The 20,454-nt window shown below is 34.5% G+C and overlaps 2 protein-coding genes across 5 annotated transcripts; both read right to left on the bottom strand.

Moving 5' to 3' along the window:
• Window positions 1-1,503: 1,503 nt before the first annotated feature.
• LOC114540928 lies at window positions 1,504-9,524 on the bottom strand. Of its 2 annotated transcripts, XM_028560926.1 has the most exons (9): window positions 9,320-9,524; window positions 8,777-8,866; window positions 7,007-7,091; window positions 6,409-6,513; window positions 5,285-5,593; window positions 4,715-4,999; window positions 4,039-4,323; window positions 3,106-3,393; window positions 1,504-2,477 (listed from the first exon to the last, which is right to left on the bottom strand). In XM_028560926.1, exons 3-9 carry the CDS (start codon window positions 7,029-7,031, stop codon window positions 2,227-2,229), a joined length of 1,548 nt encoding a protein of 515 aa, XP_028416727.1. In that variant the 5' UTR covers window positions 7,032-7,091; window positions 8,777-8,866; window positions 9,320-9,524; the 3' UTR covers window positions 1,504-2,226. The 2 variants fall into 2 exon arrangements, with proteins under 2 accessions (XP_028416727.1, XP_028416728.1); XM_028560927.1 differs by lacking the exon at window positions 8,777-8,866.
• Window positions 9,525-10,049: 525 nt separating this feature from the next.
• LOC114540927 (tenascin-like) lies at window positions 10,050-19,268 on the bottom strand. 3 transcript variants are annotated; one of them, XM_028560923.1, is made up of 9 exons: window positions 19,203-19,268; window positions 18,628-18,732; window positions 17,543-17,851; window positions 16,627-16,911; window positions 15,948-16,232; window positions 15,030-15,317; window positions 12,567-12,851; window positions 11,559-11,846; window positions 10,050-10,676 (listed from the first exon to the last, which is right to left on the bottom strand). In XM_028560923.1, exons 1-9 carry the CDS (start codon window positions 19,225-19,227, stop codon window positions 10,570-10,572), a joined length of 1,977 nt encoding a protein of 658 aa, XP_028416724.1. In that variant the 5' UTR covers window positions 19,228-19,268; the 3' UTR covers window positions 10,050-10,569. The 3 variants fall into 3 exon arrangements, with proteins under 3 accessions (XP_028416724.1, XP_028416725.1, XP_028416726.1); XM_028560924.1 differs by lacking the exon at window positions 19,203-19,268 and adding an exon at window positions 17,988-18,102 and having other exon boundaries at window positions 10,060-10,676; window positions 18,628-18,711; XM_028560925.1 differs by lacking the exon at window positions 19,203-19,268 and having other exon boundaries at window positions 10,060-10,676; window positions 17,543-17,823; window positions 18,628-18,697.
• Window positions 19,269-20,454: the final 1,186 nt, after the last annotated feature.

Raw genomic sequence — 20,454 nt, 5'->3', positions numbered from 1 at the left:
TATATCAACTTGCATCAACCTGAGCGTTTTTAGGCGTGTAGACATTAGACAAAACTGTGACGTAGGTAAAAACGGTCACATACACATGTCAAATACTATAGTATATTTCGCGCCTAAACACACTTGCGACCACGAAAAATAATAAAAAAACCTAGGCAAATTTTCAACTCCGTCGCTCACGCCGGAGTAATAAAGTGAATCACTAGGTCTCCTAGGTACTTTATCGGTGTGGAGAACGAAGCGAAAATTTGTTTGCATATTTTAGAGTGGGAAGCCTGACCGGGTTGCTTACGAGGTTCACCTGGGCCGTAGCTAGACCGCTTTAATTCGGGGAGGGGAGTGTATTCATATATTAATGTTTGTCTAACGCATGAACAATAGCGTACAAAATATTTCAGGGGTCGGTTGTGCGAAGGCTGCTGGATATAGCGCTATCCACCGGATTGATCTTTGGAACCAACGATTGTTAAAGAGGATCCTCGATTTAGAAATACTAAGATTTAATTAGAGTTATAGAAAACAACGGCCGATTTTAAAGTCGTTATGAAAATACACCGCCCTAGTAGTTGTCTAAATCAATGAGACATGATTCTGTCATAATGAATTACCGTAATTACTCGAATAAACGCCGCGGCGTTTATTAAATTTTTACCAATTACGATGCGGCGTTTATTCGAGGGCGGCGTTTATTCAAGGGAGGCGTTTATTGCAAACTCGTAACAACTCTGAATTTATTGAGTAATTTAAACGCCAATTTAACCAATACAATCTAGTGGTACCGGCAAGATTCTCGGCTGTTACCACGGAATTACGCATCGCAGAAGTTTTGGAGAGAGAGCTAAGCAGCCAAGCTATGAAGTATAGCCACTTTGAACTGATGAATAACATTCAAATTGAGAAAAATAAATTTCCACGACTGGTTTAGATTCAATGTTGTCTTTTTTTTGTAAGGATAGATACTTGAATTTCTTACTGTGGTTATAAATAAATGCTTCGAATAAACGCCGCAATGACGAAAAGGTTGCGGCGTTTATTTGAGGGCGGCGTTTAATGATATTTTTGCTTGTCCCTGCGGCGTTAATTCGAGGGCGGCGTTTATTCGAGGGAGGCGTTTATTCAAGTAATTACGGTAAGCATAAATTAATGCTTGTCATAACCCAGACTTCTTATTTTTCACATCGCCAGCGAGGCTTCGATCACCGAAATAAATCGTCACTATTATAATGATAAATATCATGTTACGCATAAAATACCTTTAAAAAATAGGCAAAAACGGAACGTCCGCTGGGATCAACTTTCCAAAAACTTTCCTTGACATGCAGCAATACTCAGCAATACGGTTGAGAGCCTTTGAAGTTTAACTGCAAATTAACTTACTTTAAAATTCATGCAGCAAAAAGGATGTCATCTTGGAATTTATGCTTACGTAATATTGAACTAATATTGACCTGTAAGTCAGATATATTTAAGTAAAAACATGTGTTTTTAAAATCCTTTGCGTGATCGGTGAATGTGACGTAAGATGTGTAAGATAAATACTAAACATTAATTGGCATAAGAATAATTGACGATATGTTTCAAGTTCGTAAATATGTCATCTGTTATTTCGGGGTTAAACAAAGGTATATTACTATATTTGCCTACTTTGTATTGAATACAAATGTGGCAATGGTTTAAAAGCGAAATACGCGCAATTAGTGGCAAAGTTAAATTATTTTGTCATTTTGTGTTTCCAATATTCGACATTATAGATGCATACGAAAAGAGGGAATATTAGGCCAATATTTTCGTTTAACGTTTCAATGTTGTAAATATGTTTTGCCAGAAATGCCGCAAGCATCTGTAACACCATCAATCAAATTAAAACTCTAGTTTTCCTAACGTTTGATCAACACATGTTTGGATGACAGCAGAACAATTGTTTGCGAAATAAGTAAATAATCTCTTGCAGAAGCAAGCTGTGATATTTGTAGCATAATATCATTATGCGCGTGTTCAGTATTATGAAGTCTCGGAAAGATATTCTTCATACAGACCTCGGAAAGATTTTCTTATATAGACTGTTGATTTTGCAACAAAATGACAATAATTACAAAAATCGCAGGTATTATGAGATTATAAGAAAATTATGAATCGACCGGTGGTTGTCCTTTTAAAGTTGTATAAACTACCATGCAAAAGTTGACCTGAAATTAAACCACCTTGTGTATGTAAACTTTTTGTCTCTTAATGTATGTTATTAGCTGGATTGACGGCAAATTTCACTGCTTTGTCGTTCTGCGAAAATTTCACTGCTGTGATATTCTGTGATTTTGCCACTCTTCGTTCGTGTCTTGTCAAGAGATAAGCGGCAATGAGAACAAATATCGCACCGGCTATTATTCCAACGATCAAAACAATGACTATTGTCAAAGTAAAGTTTCTCGCATCTTTGCTTTTTGCTCCTGTATTGTCACCTTCAGATTTCTCATCACGATCTAAAAAGAAAATTCGGCATGTATTTAATATAATAACACGCTAATTTGCAAAAACAGCCTGTAGTTCTGCAGTTCTATAGCCTGAGCTTTTTTTTAGTCTCGTAGTGGTTGTAAAATTTTAAATTCGGCGATTTTTGCTTTTTAAGCCCACACGCATGAATGGAATGATCAGACTGAAAGTATAGCTACGCTTTTCGAAGAAAGTTATTTCTAGTCACTAGAACCACGGGAGAAAAGCATAACCTTAAACAACGTGCATGCGAAATATAATTGTCATAATTGTCTCGGGAAACATTCAAACTCTTGGGAAAAAAACTCACTATTTCCCTCGGGAGCATACATTAAATGTATCATTATGTAACAATAGGTTAATTATAAAGGTCGTATTTAATTTTGATTTATCCACCGTTTAAGCTAAATGGGCCTGATATACAACCGTCCCCAGTGATGCATGCCTTTAAAGACCAAATACGAAAAATAAGTTTAGGTTGCGGACTGCTAGGCATTCCATTTCTTCATTTCATCATTCACATATAGCCTACGTCATAGATCCGCCATAGCTATACTTCTCCTATTCATGCACGACTGTCGGCGGTACTATGACAATCACATTATGATCACAACTCACCATTTATTTTAAAATGTATCCATTTACTTGAAATTCCTTTTGTTCCATTACCAAAGCCGAAAACTGATACACTATAATTTGCATCGGGTGAAAGACGCCTGAGAACCACAGAATAGGTTACACTTAAAGTGTCGATTTGGAAAGAATGTGTTGCGTTTCTCACATTTACTCTGTAACCAAAGATTTTATCGTATTTTTCCTCACGTTGTTGCACGAGAAACCACTGGATGCCAACTGAAGTTTTGGACAAGATAAGAACCTGAACATTTTTTGGCGCAGGAATCATATCTAAAAGCAGTTCAAACATAAAATATAAAAGTTTGCACACATATTGTTATACCATACAATTTTACCGAATTGTGTCTTGAGACACATTGCACATGACATGTGCCTTGAATCTTCCAGTCGAGTGTCGTAATAAAATCCACACTTTCACCTTATTCATAATTATCTGTATGCTGTACGAATCATATTTGCTTTATTTTTGAATGACTTGTAAAAGAATTTTTTTTATGTTTGGTCATATTTAGCAAATAGTTACAAACTTGAAAATAATCGGTAAGAAAAAATGGCAATGGAGTTGCATAAGTGTTGAATATAAAAACTTTGGTTCTGGTACTTAAAATGATTATCATACCGACCGTCAAAAATGCCACCGGCCATCTTCAGTTTGAAAATGCGATGATAAAAATGATGACGTAATGATTCTGACGGCAATTCAACGAAAAATGCCATATAGAAAAAGCCTAGAAAACTAAAGGTCCCAGGTGCAATCTTGTAAATAAATTATTCATGTTGGAAATTAATATTCTAGATTTATTGAATTTTTTTAATATTCAGGTTAGGTTTGGCATTTAAATCCAGCGGAATCTAGTTGGTCTTCTTCAGTTAGCAAATGAATTAATTTCCCCATAAAAACAATACGCAACATACCTAATGTTGAAAAGTTGTACAATACAGCATAACCATCACTATACTGTGTGAACCCATGTATTGAAAGGGTATGATTTGATTTTAGAGCTAAGTCAGAAAACACGACGTGATTGGTATCATTTGCTGATATGAAACTTAGTTTTCTTTTTCGGCTGGTTAGAATCAACTTGTATCCCAGTAAAACACCGTTTATTTTTGGTTTTGAAGAAATCTTTTCCCATCTAATTACTGCTTCTTTGGAGGTTATCTTTGCAAGGTGAATATTATTTGGCCTTGGAAGTCGATCTAAAATAAAGAATTCTAATCGTTTAGTAGGTCTAAAAAAGTAGGGAATTGATTAAAAAGAGCAGTTTTCAGTGGGTGGATGATATAAATCACGGATACAGGAAGCGAGCCAAATGCCTGTCGCGCCGTAAAAATACTAGCTAACTAATCATTATCAGTCTAAAATTTGCAAACCCGGGCAAATCTTCAATTGCTGACCTCTAGCCAAGGAGACAAATAGTTTGGGTGGAAATAAACTCCCCGAAAGCAAAATTATCATAAATATTAAGTAAAGGCCTAAGGTAAATATGTGATTTGCATTTGAATCGTCAGTGAAGAATTTACCTCTAGAGTTGGATAATAACTCACTATTTCTATTTCACACTTTCTACCAACCACTTATACGACATACCTAGTGACACAAAGTTGTAGAACAGCGTACATCCATCACCATATTTTGTAAAACCACGTACCGAGAGGGTATAATTTGATTTTGGATTTAAGTCCGTCAACACAACGTAATTAGTATCGTTTGCTAAAGTGATGTTCTCTTCACTTTTCATTCCAAATAGCGTCAATTTGTATCCCAACAAAACACCATAGATTGTTGCGTTCGCAGAAATCTTTTCCCATCTAAGCACTGCTTCTTTCGGAGTGATCTTCTCAAGATAAATGTTCTTTGGCTTGGGAAGTCTATCTAAATGACAAAAATATACACCAATATATATATATTGGTGTATATTTTTGTATCGTATAACAATATAATATAACCGTATAAGAATAATTCAATGGTATAACCGCAAAAATTTCAATCCAGATTTGTTGCGCAAATATAATTTTTTGTGTATAACAAAGTAAATTTAGTTATTAACAAATTTTCCAGTTTTCTGACCTAAATGTCCATTATTTCAAACATGACACAAATTGCTACTTACAAGTGACTGAACAAAATTAACAAACAAGCTAGACTAATGAAACTTACTTTCAATGCGAAAGCTCAATCGAGCTGCGTTACATGGCGCTTTACTTGCAGTAAGAAGACACATGAATTTATCGTCTTTGGTAACCCCAGTGACTGTAACACTGCAGGAGAGTGTTTTAAAACGAAGAACTTCTCCAACTTCACATTTGTGTAGGTCATTATTGTTCTTACGAAATTTCACCCTTGTCATATATCCTTGGTTTGGGGAGTTAATCTTGACCGAGCCGGTACATTCCAATGTTATATTGGTGTCTTTTGTCACATATGGGTAAGGTGTCGCTCTGTATGATATGTTTGGTATCAGAGTTTCTTTAAAAAAGAAAAGAATAACCAATAATATAACCAATAATAAGGTTCGGTTGTAGAGACCATTTAAAAGAAAAAGAGAAGAATATTGCTCTTTATTAATTGGTGTTGTTAGTGGAGATCTTGTTAGTGAGATACGTCTTTCCCATTAGAGGTATTGTTAGCAATGGCTGCAATATTTTTGCGGATTTTTGTTAAATTCTCCTCTTTTTTAACCAAACTGCTTTAAGATTCGATCAATTGAATAACATCACTGGGAGATAAAAAAACGATAAAAGTCAGAACTGGGAGGAAAACTAGGTTGTGTATAGGGTAATAATGCCAAAATAAATAATTCGGTATTTTATGTCATAAAGCTTGTAATTTTGACTACAAATTAAAAATATAATTATATATATATATATATATATATATATATATATATATATATATATTATATATAATATATTATATATGTATATATGTGTGTGTGTGTGTGTGTGTGTACAACACTTTTGTATGCAAATATCTCGTGAAAATATCAAATATATTCACGGGTTACTTTCGAATTTATTACGCTTATATTAACGTAACATTACTAACAGTAATTTTTCATATCCCAGTCAACCTCAATCGATATTAATATAAACGATACTACATTGTGGGTTAACGGACTAAAAGCTTTGCAGTATTAGATACTTACGTGGTGTACCTACAAGCTAAATTACTTATCGACTGTCACCATGCAAACAATTACATACAAGAATTATCGATACTAATATTGTTCACAGTTCAAGTAACCTGCTGCACACTACAAAGCCTTCCAAAATGTAACTTACTAAAATGTTCGGATCCTATTGGTCTCAAACATAGGCTGCTGAGGTCTTCGTGAAGCGTCATAGCGGGTTGTAGCTGAATTGTTACAACCAGGAGGATAATGCGGCCTAAAAGAAAAGAGTTTAAACAAAAATTTTATTTCGCAATCCGCGCGATCGATCTGCGATTGCTTTGCGCGGAAATATCCCGAATTCGGACACAACATGGAATATTTAAAGAAAGCGATGACAATTCACAATAATCATGCAATCGCGCGACATTAGCCTTTACATAAACGGTCTAAATGTAGTTACAAATGTATATTCTTTTTCAATATTGTCATTCATATAATATATGCATATATAATAATTATATGCATAAATTATAATTATTTCTTCAATTATTTTCAATAAGTAAATTAGCTTGTAAGTACACCACGTAAGTATTAAATACTGCGAACTAAAAATACTTTAAAATACTTTAAAACTTTTACACAGCTACAACTTACGTGGTGTGCCTACCAGCTAATTTACTTATTGATGTCACCATGCAAACATACAAGAATATTATTTTTAAAACGGATGATCAGGAATTCTATGCACTGGAATTTAGAGCACTTACACAAGTTCCAAACAATGTTTCCCATTTCGATTTCCGTTTGATTAAGTTTGGATCACGCTAATCAGTTGTGATAAACCTGTTGGATCTACAAAATGCACAATAAAGCGCTTTGGAGGTTTCCACAGGAGTAGCAAGAGAGAAAAGGGTTCTATTTAGCTCCATTAGAAATTAGAATAAAATATGTGGCAAGCACGACCAGAATTAAACATGCATGATGACACGACAAATAACTTCTCCTGGTCAAACAAAATAATCTCTAAACCAAAAGTACGGTAGACTAAACAGTAGCTATTAGCCGAAATTATACTAGGGACATGCAGGAAACTCAATTTGACGGGAAAGTTGATTGTATTTAATTAGATACCCGTTTGAATCTGAATACAGAAATGGATAAATTTATAACGTATGGTATATAGGTCGGTTAATGCTAAAAAAGGTATCGTAATTATTTGCCAACGATAATGATCTGTAGGCTATCTTCAAGCAAAACTGGCTATTGTTGGGGTAAATTCTTGCATTATTGTCATCATTAGTTGTACAAAGTGTTGTGTACACGATTCTGTAGTGTTTCGATGCCTCGATTAATATAGTGTCCATAGTTTGCTCTGTCAATGATCTTGAGGTTGTTAAGATTAGTAATGTATGGGCCTGCAATATATGTTCTTTGATGTGAAATTTTTCACTCATTCTTTTTTCTTATGAGGAATTCTAGCTCACCCAATTTCTGCAGTGAGTAGCTTAAATTTGGCTAGTTTTAATATAAAATGGATTTTTAAGTTGTCTTTCGATAAAGGGAGAGGTTACGTAGCGGTTTAGTTACGAGTTACGACGCGAATCGCACGAGGGTTCGTGAAAACGCGTTTGCCAGAACATTTGATATCAATATTGTAGACTGTAGAGCTACATACAATTAATATATGACGAACAAAACACGGAAATTGTATAAAATTCTTAAATAAAAAAGTAACACTTGACTTTCTGCTGAGGGTAATAATTATGCATCATGCAGGTATTTTGAGTATTTCACCAATGCAGGCATTTATAAAGAGCTTTAGATTGCCGTTTACGACAAGCCCTGTTTCATATATGAACGTCGTCGTATAAATTACAAATTTAACGATTATTTGCAGTCATTTACATACAGAGTTGTTTCCCTCCTCAAGCTCAGTTCACATGAAATTTGATGAAAATTAATTAAACCTTCTCTGAGAAACGACATCTTCAAAAAACATGTAAGCTAAATGTTGCTTTTCAAAGCAATTTTATTTCATATTTTAATTAACGATTTGAATATGAAATAATTTGTCTTGAAAATGTTAAACAGACGCTTAATTTGAAATGTCGTATATTATATAAAACAATATTATCATAAGATAATTTAAGCTGATAATCGGATTAATTAATCTGAAGCCTGCTAATGTTCAAAGTCAACAAGTATAAATGGGTTGAATATTCCACTGAAACGCCAGCACAGAATACAACTAGCAATATTTGTAACTGGCATAAGACAAATATAGTCAACCTGCATTTGTTTCCAGTTATTTCGAATTCTTCACAATTTTATACAACTAATCGTCCTTATACCCATGCAGGAACTACTTAATTATGTTATTTAAATTTTTAAGGGAAGCGGTTATCGAACTTCCACGAAAATTTTTGGATATTTGTATAGGTATATACTATGCCTATGGTATGATAAAACATATATGGAGTATGACAAAGCAGCATTTCCGTAAGTCCGTATCTTATTTAAAGAAAATGAGTGCTTACGTCAAAATTCTTCACTTTGAATCATCAATTGAAAACGCTCCAACAATGCAGGTTCTCTTGTATTGAATCAGTGTTAACACCGCACGCCCCCTGAGATAATCATATTTCATTGTACAGGTTGTCTCAAACGAAAACTATTGAAGTCATGCACTCATTGTGAAAATTTGAATGCCGTGTTCACGAATTTCATGAGCCCGTGGAGATTTAATGCAACTTATAAAATGCGAATACGAAAAAGTTGAAGTTGTGAAAATGATTAAATTTAAATTATAGCCTTGTTGTTGCTTCGAAAGAAAATGGTACAGCTGACCGCGGAACAACGAGTGCTTATCTTGTGATATCATATCAACAGAGTGCTTAGGCATTCAAACTCTAACAATTACATTGTTATGGGTGATTTCAATATTTTTCATTTTTTTGAGACACCCTGTAGCCTATATTAATCACGTTAAAATCCCTACGAAATTATAATCCGTGAATGTTCACAATGCGAATATATTTCTTCACGGCGGAATATTATTTAACTTCCATGTTTATACTTACTTTGTACAAATACTTTTGTAGAATGGATAAATAATCTGTTGTTGATAATGAACTTCGTACTCTCTGTTGTTCAAAACCAGTCAGAATAAAGAGAGGTTTTTGTCTTCCGCTTTACTTCAACTTTTACACCGGATGTTGTAAAATAATATTGTCATAACAAGCACCCACGCAGCATACTGATATAAGCAGCATTCTCTCATCTAACGAAATTTCTTTAGAAAAGTTTGACTCTATCGAGGGAAGGTTGGAATAGTTAATATATTCTTTTCAAAAGTTCTTTGTCTCAGGTTATTGAAAACAAACTCCCTAACAGCTGAAGGTATGCATATTTAAATTGTGACAGCACAGGATGTAAGTGTATATTAAGTGCTATTCAGTAAAAAAAATTTACTTGTCAAGATCATCTGCAAGGTAGAACTTCCTGCCTGGCAAATATCAAAAACAGCAGGTAGTGCGAGGCAGCTGGTGTGCGTTTGGCTTTAATACAACCGTCCTCGTGCGACAATAAATTCAGTCAGAGTCTTCAAACAGGGGCGTTGGAAGCTTTCAAAGATTGGGGGGACACCAGCTTCCTGGGGCACTTTTGGTAAATAAAAGTGCGGCTAAAAACATACATATATATAATATATATATGACAAAGCTGCAAGGACACCACTATAGTGTAGTTTACATTTATGCTCTATCAAAATGATTTGGGCACGTGTAAGTATGCTAACGTAGGAAACAAAAAAGGCACCTTCGATTTTAAAATAGTATTTACAGCTACATAGCTTCTCCAAAAAGGCATATTTTGTCTACACTCATACAACAAGAAACATAAATCAGGAGAGTTTATTTGAGATTCTGCCAGTTGCTTGCGGTAAAATAATGTAGTGTCACGTTGAGAATGCAATATTTGTGATGATTTCTGCCAATATCTATATATTCCAATGGATATAGTTCAGGTATTGGATTTAGTTGAAATTCATGTTTTCATGTTTTTCCACTATGGCGCTATTTTTATATTATATCGATTTACAACAAATGCTTGTTTTGGCACAACTATATATATTTCGGTAAATTAAAAAACCACTGACAACATTTTTGGTGGCGAAGCTGATTTCTTTTTGTGAAATTTAGGCTTTTTTGGAGCATGGGAAAACAATGAGATATAACGACTTGTAAAATTATTTTACCATAAATTTTATTAGTGACGTAAAAATTGACTATTCGTAAAACATCCGACACAGTGGCTACTCAAAAGTTGTCGCCTAAAACAAAACTCCGACAATCAAAACAACGATGATTGTTAAAGTAAAGTTCCTTCCGTCTGTGTTAGTTCCTCCTTTATTACTAACTCCAGATGGCCCCTCACGATCTAAGAAAAGAAATTGTTATCAGTAATATTACGTTAAATAATATACCACAAACACATCCCACGACGATGAATATGGCTAGATTTATTGAGACTTTATTCTTCAAAGGGTCTTTGATTAAAAAAAAATGCTTTTCATGTTGTTATAATTTTTTATACCGAGTTGAAGAAAATGTCGTCGTGCGAAAGGCTAATTGTACGTTGTTGAGATGTTAAGCAACGTGATATAGCAGCAGCGGTGTCTCCGCAACAAATAACCTGATTCGATTCTAAAGGCTCGTTTGCGCTTGCAATTTTTGCAGCGATTTTATGTGCGAATTTCTTCTTTTAATATATGAGAACGAGTGAATTAGTTACTGATGTTGAAATAAGAGCTCTTATACATTACTACTCATTTATATCTATCAAAAGAGGTCGCCCGTTTACACTTGCGAATTTTGCTGCTATTTTACGTGCGATTTTCTTCTTTCAATAGATGTGAACGAGTTATACGTTGCGAATGCTCTGATGTAGTTTTAAGAGCTCTTATTTGAACATTAGTAACTAATTCACTCGTTCACCTCTGCATGAAACGTCAGTGAAAAAAAATGATGTAAAATCTTAACGAGACTTATGGGATAAGTGTAATTTGCAGTACATATATTCATGCAAATATACCGTAGGAACAACAGCGTACAAAAAAAAAGAAATCGGTCAGGTATAAGACGAATATATGAATTCCAACAATTCGCCAACCGTCCGCGATGTATTGTGGCCGATGACGAAGAAAATTAATTGGAAAGAACAAAACACTTCATTCATCAGTGATCACCGACAATAGCCATCGCCGACCGTCGGTGACAAACGAGAACCAGGCCTTACAATAGTGTTATGATCACAACTCACCATTTATTTTAAAATGTATCCATTTGCTTGAAATTCCTTTTGTTCCATTACCAAAGCCGAAAACTGATACACTGTAATTTGCTTCGGGTAAAAGATGATTGAGAGCAACCGAATACGTGACACTTAAAGTGTCGACCTTGAAAGAATGTATTGCATTTCTCACAATAACTCTATAGCCAATAATTTCATCGTGTTTTTCTTTGTGTTGCTGAATGAGAGTCCATTGAACCCCAGCTGAATTTTTGGACAAGATAACAATCTGCACGTTCTTCGGTGCAGGAATTACATCTAAAACAATTCAAGCAATATTGTATAAAATCTTCGTGCATTACGCTAAATCTACTCACGCGATTGGTCAAAATCAATCACGTGGTTTCTTGTTGCCTGGCGACAGATCATGGGAGTAATCATTTTTTCGCAATAACCCATGAAAATCATGGTTTATTAAAAAATGACAGACTGCAACGAAGCTTGGATCTTCAATGCAGCAATCAATAAACTCAGACTGTATATTAAAAGTGTTAGAGACTTTATGTTCGTATTTTGTTTACAGATAAACGCACTTTCTGAGCATACACCTCGTGCAATATTGAAATTTCTCGTTTATTGTATGGTCAGCGCTTGCGTTTATTTGTGAACAAACCACTCACAACAGTCTCTAACCCTTAATTACACAAATATAGCGATGATTCGGGGGTGTCAATCTATGCCAAAAATTGATAGGTCCGAATTGAGAGCAAAACCTGAATTCCTTGCATGTGTAAGCTATCAGAATGATTTAAAAAAACCTGATCTCTTGATATTGAGACACTCGGGGTTGAAGAACCGGCCGGTAGCGAGCGAATGAAGCTACTTTAACAGTATTTGGAGGGAAAGGAAATATCATGTGTATTCAATTAAGTTCATTTAACTTCATTTAACTACCACCAATTAAGTTCATTTAACAGATTTTAAATTTCTACAGTTATGTAACGACTTGGTGTAGCTATGTTACTACACACAACATACCTAATGATGAAAAGTTGAAAAGCTCAATATATCCATCATCATACTGTGTGAATCCTCGTATTGAGAGGGTATAATTAGATCTTGGGGTTAGGTCATGCAACACTACGTGATTAGTGTGGTTTGCCAGAGTGAAATCTATTTCCCTTGTCTTGCCAATAAGCGTCAATTTATACCCCAGCAAAACGCCATGAATTTTTTGGTTTGCTGAAATCCTTTCCCATTTAACCACTGCTCTTTTGGAAGTAATCTTTGCAAGGTAGACATGACTTGGCCTGGGAAGTTTATCTAAGATGGAAAAAATAATGCATCGTAGCTCCTTCAAAAGGGTCTCTCAATATCTTGGTGTCGAAATGATGTCAATTCACCCCACCAAAAAAACATTAAGATGCGATTAGATCAACATTGAGTGCGATTACACGTTATACGCATTTTATGATACTATTTATGCAAACGAAAACAGCTAGGAATATTATTATGCCAAAAAATACTTATCCAATCACAAAATTTGTTTTATATACCACATGACCACCGTGTCCTGAATAGCTCGCACCCGAGGTATTTTCCCTGAGGCATGGTATTCACTCAATAGAGCGGGGTTCTTATGAGGTCGGTATACTATTCTACAGGGTGTATCAAAAAAAATGTCCCAAATGTAAAATTTTCGTTTTTCAGGATATTTTGCAGAATTTGGCAAATTTTTGTGTTCCTAGAGATAGTTAAGACTTATCTGGTATACCTAGGCCAAGTTTGGTTTTTCATTAACAAAATTATGTTACCGGGGGTGGTTCCTTTCCACTGATATTGAGAGGGCTTGCGCGCGAAAATGTGAAGCTGAAATTGAGATATTATTTAGCTGTCTAAAAGTAGGAAAGCTTTTTAATAAACTGTCAAAGTTTCAGGAAAAATAATGCATACTGGGAGCAACGCGCGACCCCTAAAGGTGACAAATATTTCATTGCGCGAAGTGGATTAAATGCATCGTTGATTTTCGCGTGACCGATCTCATGCAAGGCTGTGCAAATGAATAAATTAAAGCGAGAAACTGAACAAAAAGACGAAGCGATTTAATAACAAGATTTTTATTCGTGATGTTAATCCTCAACATTTTCACCATTTCTTTCTAAGCAAACTGCAGCTCGTCTGAGCATGGTAAACACTGAACGGCGAACCATTTGTCTGCCCTGCCTCAAATTATCCATTTCGTTTTGAAATTCTTTCTTGCAAATCGCCTACGCTACCACCGGCAAATCTAGGCGAATGGACAGACAAATGGTTCGCTGTTCAGTGTTTACTATGCTCAGACGAGCCGCAGTTTGCTTAGAATGAAATGGTGGACATGCTGAGGATTAATTAACATCACGAATAAATCGCTTTGTTTTTGTGTTCAGTTTCTCGCTTTAATTTATTCATTTGCACAGCCTTGGATGAGATCGGTCACGCGAAAATCAACGTTGCATTTAATCCACTTCGCGCAATGAAATATTTGTCACCTTTAGGGGTCGCGCGTTGCTCCCAGTATGCATTATTTTTCCTGAAACTTTGACAGTTTATTAAAAAGCTTTCCTACTTTTAGACAGCTAAATAATATCTCAATTTCAGCTTCACATTTTCGCGCGCAAGCCCTCTCAATATCAGTGGAAAGGAACCACCCCCCGGTAACATAATTTTGTTATTGAAAAACCAAACTTGGCCTAGGTATACCAGATAAGTCTTAACTATCCCTAGGAACACAAAAATTTGCCAAATTCTGCAAAATATCCTGAAAAACGAAAATTTTACATTTGGGACATACACATTTTGATACACCCTGTAGTTATAGATCTTGAACTCCGGGTATCCGCCCATGCAATGAAACTTCTCTCATGGTAATTTCGTGGGCGGATACCCCCTCTTTTAAGGTCTTAAAACTAATAATAGATTGCTTCAATTCGAGCATCCCGACTGAATCAGAATTAAGAAAGGGCCGACTTCATTTCAACACTGTTTGCATGAGTAAGGTTGGTGTGGTGATGCAAAACAGGGAAGCTTTGTTAAAATTATCTTGGAAAGCAGCCCTCTGCATGCAACGCACGCACATTGTTAACAGAACGAATTTTACCCAAATGGCCACTTATACATAACTTACAGGAGTTATTGAAAATCCCGCACACGATATAAAATACTCGGGGTAAATTCACATGCTCTTCCAAAATAAAGAATGAAATAATTTCCGAGTTTTCTATCGTGCAGGTGAAGGAACATATTACATTTAATATTATAAAAAGATCACCCCTAAAACTAAGGAAATCATGTTTGCTCTGCTTTAAATTTTCTTGCGAGAGTATGCCGGCACGATAGGCATTTCATTTTTTTATTTCATCATTCACGCATAGCCTACGTCATAGATCCGCCATAGCTATACTTCTCCTATTCATGCACGACTGTCGGCGGTACCATGACAATCACATTATGATCACAACTCACCATTTATTTTAAAATGTATCCATTTACTTGAAATTCCTTTTGTTCCATTACCAAAGCCGAAAACTGATACACTATAATTTGCATCGGGTGAGAGACGCCTCAGAACCACAGAATAGGTTACACTTAAAGTGTCGATTTGAAAAGAATGTGTTGCGTTTCTCACATTTACTCTGTAACCAAAGATTTTATCGTATTTTTCCTCACGTTGTTGCACGAGAAACCACTGGATGCCAACTGAAGTTTTGGACAAGATAACAACCTGAATATTTTTTGGCGCGGGAATCACATCTAAAATAAAAGTTTGCACACATATTGTTATACAATACAATTTTACCGAATTGTGTCTTGAGACACATTGCACATGCGCCTTGAATCTTCCAGTCGAGTGTCGTAATAAAATCCACACTTTCACCTTATTCATAATTATCTGTATGCTGTACGAATCATATTTGCTTCATATTTCTTTATTTTTGAATGACTTGTACAAAATTTTTTTTTATATTTGGTCATATTTAGCAAATAGTTACAAACTTGAAAATAATCGGTAAAAAAAATGACAATGGAGTTGCACAAGTGTTGAATATAAAAACTTTGGTTCTGGTACTTAAAATGATTATCATACCGACCGTCAAAAATGCCACCGGCCATCTATAGTTTGCAAATGCGATGATGAAAATTATAACGTAATGATACTAACGCCGATTCAACGAAAAATGCCATATAGAAAAAGCCTAAAAAACTAAAGGTCCCAGGTGCAATCTTGTAAAAATTATTCATGTCGGAAATTATTATAATTCTAGATTTATTGAATTTTTTAATATTCAAGTTAGGCTTGGCATTGAAATCCAGCGGCATCTAGTTGGTCTTCTTCAGTTAGCGAATGGATTAACTTCCCCATAAAAACAATACGCAACATACCTAATGATGAAAAGTTGTACAATACAGCATAACCATCACTATACTGTGTGAACCCACGTATTGAAAGGGTATAATTTGATTTTGGAGCTAAGTCAGGAAACACGACGTGGTTGGTATCATTTGCTGATATGAAACTTAATTTTCTTTTTCGGCTGGTTAGAATCAGCTTGTATCCCAGTAAAACGCCGTTTATTTTTGGTTTTGAAGAAATCTTTTCCCATCTAATCACTGCTTCTTTGGAGGTGATCTTTGCAAGGTGAATATTATTTGGCCTTCGAAGTCGATCTAAAATAAAGAATTCTAATGGTTCAGTAGGTCTAGAAAAGTAGGAAATTGATAAAAAATAGCAGTTTTCAGTGGGTGGATGATATAAATCACGGGTACAGGAAGCGAGCCAAATGCCTGTCGCGCCGTGAAAATACTAGCTAACTAATCATTATCAGTCTAGAATTTGCAAACCCGGGCAAATCTTCAATTGCTGACTTCTAGCCAAGGAGACAAATAGTTTGAGTGGAAAAAAACTCCCCGAAAGCAAAATTATCATAAATATTAAGTAAAGGCCTATTCAAAGGTAAATATGTGATTTGCATTTGAATTGTCAGTGAAGAATTTACCTCTAGAGTTGGATAATAACTCACTATTTCTATTTCACACTTTCTAGCAACCACTTACGACATACCTAGTGATACAAAGTTGTAGAGTAGCGTATATCCATCACCATATTTTGTAAAACCACGTACCGAGAGGGTATAATTTGATTTTGGATTTAAGTTAGTCAACACAACGTAATTAGTATCATTTGCTAAAGTGATGTTTTCTTCACTTTTCATTCCAAATAGCGTCAATTTGTATCCCAACAAAACACCATAGATTGTTGCGTTCGCAGAAATCTTTTCCCATCTAAGCACTGCTTCTTTCGGAGTGATCTTCTCAAGATAAATGTTATTTGGCTTGGGAAGTCTATCTAAATGACAAAAATATACACCAATATATATATATATATATAATATATATATTATATATTATATATTATAATATATTATATATACATATACATATATATATATATATATATACATATATATACATGCATATTATTATATAATATATATATATATATTATATATATATATATATATATATATTAATATATATATGTACATATATATATATATATATACATAGAATATAATATATACATATATATTTATATATAGTTTCAACGAAAACCCCAATGACTGGTTTCACTAAAGAAAAAAAGCGTAGCGAAAACTACTGTGATTTAAGTTGCTTAACGGGACGGACTAATTTGAATTGATTTGGAAGGTACTCTTTCTTATACAAGGCCGTATATAACTGTAATATAACCCTATAACAATATAATCGTATAAGAATAATTCAATGGTATAACCGCAAAAATTTCAATCCAGATTTGTTGCGCAAATATATTTTTTTGTGTAAAAGAAAGTAAATTTAGTTATTAACAAATTTTCTAGTTTTATGACCTAAATGTCCATTATTTCAAACATCACACAAATTGCTGCTTACATGTGACTGAACAAAATTAACAAACAAGCTAGACTAATGAAACTTACTTTCAATGCGAAAGCTCAATCGAGCTGCGTTACATGGCGCTTTACTTGCAGTAAGAAGACACATGAATTTATCGTCTTTGGTAACCCCAGTGACTGTAACACTGCAGGAGAGAGTTTTATAACGAAGTACTTCTTCAACTTCACATTTGTGTATGTCATTATTGTTCTTACGAAATTCCACCCTTGTCATATATCCTTGGTTTGGGGAGTTAATCTTGACCGAGCCGGTACATTCCAATGTTATATTGGTGTCTTTTGTCGCATATGGGTAAGGTGTCGCTCTGTAAGATATGTTTGGTATCAGAGTTTCTTTAAAAAAAAAAAGAATAACCTATAATATAACCAATAATAAGGTTCGGTTGTAGAGACCATTTAAGAAAAAGAGAAGAATATTGCTCTTTATTAATTGGTGTTGTTAGTGGAGATCTTGTTAGTGAAGAGATACCTCTTTCCCATTAGAGGTATTGTTAGCAATGGCTGCAATATTTTTGCGGATTTTTGTTAAATTCTTTTCTTTTTTAACCAAACTGCTTTAAGATTCGATCAATTGAATAACATCACTGGGAGATAAAAAAACGATAAAAGTCAGAACTGGGAGGAAAACTAGGTTGTGTATAGGGTAATAATGCCAAAATAAATAATTCGGTATTTTATGTCATAAAGCTTGTAATTTTGACTACAAATTAAAAATATAATTATATATATATATTATGTGTGTGTGTGTATGTGTGTGTGTACAACATTTGACGATTGATATCGCGCACATTTTTGTATGCAAATATCTCGTGAAAATATCAAATATATTCACGGGTTACTTTCGAATTTATTACGCTTAACGTAATATTACTAACAGTAATTTTTCATATCCCAGTCAACCTCAATCGATATTAATATTAACGATACTACATTGTGGGTTAACGGACTATAAAAGCTTTGCAGTATTAGATACTTACGTGGTGTACCTACAAGCTAAATTACTTATCGACTGTCACCATGCATACATACAAGAATATTATCGATACTAATATTGTTCACAGTTCAAGTAACCTGCTGCACACTACAAAGCCTTCCAAAATGTAACTTACTAAAATGTTCGGATTTTATGTGGAGCAAACATAGGCTGCTGAGGTCTTCGTAAAGCGTCATAGCGGGTTGTGGCTGAATTGTTGCAACCAGGAGGATAATGCAGCCTAAAAGAAAAGAGTTTAAACAAAAATTTAACTTCGCAATCCACGCGATCGATCTGCGATTGCTTTGCGCGGAAATATCCCGAATTCGGACACAACATGGAAGATTTGAAGAAAGCGATGACAATTCACAATAATCATGCAATCGCGCAACATTAGCCTTTAAATAAACGGTCTAAATGTAGTTACAAATGTATATTCTTTTTCAATATTGTCATTCATATAATAATATATGCATAATTATTTCTTCAATTATTTTTAATAAGCAAATTAGCTTGTAGGTACACCACGTAAGTATTAAATACTGCGAACTAAAAATACTTTAAAATACTTTAAAACTTTTACATACAACTTACGTGGTGTGCCTAGCTACCAGCTAATTTACTTATTGATGTCACCATGCAAACATACAAGAATATTATTTTTAAAACGGATGATCAGGAATTCTATGCACTGGAATTTAGAGCACTTACACAAGTTCCAAACAATGTTTCCCATTTCAATTTCCGTTTGATTAAGTTTGGATCACGCTAATCAGTTTTATAAACCTGTTGGGTCTACAAAATGCACAAAAAGTGCTTTGGAGGTTTCCGCAGGAGTAGCAAGAGAGGGTTCTATTTAGCTCCATTAGAAATTAAAATGAAATATGTGGCAAGCACGACCAGGATTAAACATGCATGATGACACGACAAATAACTTCTGGTGGTAAACACAAAAATCCTAAACCAAAAGTACGGTAGACTAAACAGTATTAGCCGAAATTATACTAGGGACATGCAGAAACTCAATTTCGACGGGAAAGTTGATTGTATTTAATTAATACCCGTTTGAATCTGAATACAGAAATGGATAAATTTATAACGTATGGTATATAGGTCGGTTAATGCTAAAAAAGGTATCGTAATTATTTGCCAACGATAATGATCTGTAGGCTATCTTCAAGCAAAACTGGCTATTGTTGGGGTAAATTCTTGCATTATTGTCATCATTAGTTGTACAAAGTGTTGTGTACACGATTCTGTAGTGTTTCGATGCCTCGATTAATATAGTGTCCATAGTTTGCTCTGTCAATGATCTTGAGGTTGTTAAGATTAGTAATGTATGGGCCTGCAATATATGTTCTTTGATGTGAAATTTTTCACTCATTCTTTTTTCTTATGAGGAATTCTAGCTCACCCAATTTCTGCAGTGAGTAGCTTAAATTTGGCTAGTTTTAATATAAAATGGATTTTTAAGTTGTCTTTCGATAAAGGGAGAGGTTACGTAGCGGTTTAGTTACGAGTTACGACGCGAATCGCACGAGGGTTCGTGAAAACGCGTTTGCCAGAACATTTGATATCAATATTGTAGACTGTAGAGCTACATACAATTAATATATGACGAACAAAACACGGAAATTGTATAAAATTCTTAAATAAAAAAGTAACACTTGACTTTCTGCTGAGGGTAATAATTATGCATCATGCAGGTATTTTGAGTATTTCACCAATGCAGGCATTTATAAAGAGCTTTAGATTGCCGTTTACGACAAGCCCTGTTTCATATATGAACGTCGTCGTATAAATTACAAATTTAACGATTATTTGCAGTCATTTACATACAGAGTTGTTTCCCTCCTCAAGCTCAGTTCACATGAAATTTGATGAAAATTAATTAAACCTTCTCTGAGAAACGACATCTTCAAAAAACATGTAAGCTAAATGTTGCTTTTCAAAGCAATTTTAT

This window comes from Dendronephthya gigantea, unplaced genomic scaffold (assembly GCF_004324835.1).
Source record: "Dendronephthya gigantea isolate DGI-Jeju-01 unplaced genomic scaffold, DenGig_1.0 000255F, whole genome shotgun sequence".
In the NCBI taxonomy this organism is placed as follows: domain Eukaryota; kingdom Metazoa; phylum Cnidaria; class Anthozoa; order Malacalcyonacea; family Nephtheidae; genus Dendronephthya; species Dendronephthya gigantea.
The sequence above is the reverse complement of the archived record's forward strand: the minus strand, read 5'-3'. Positions and strand labels throughout refer to the sequence as shown.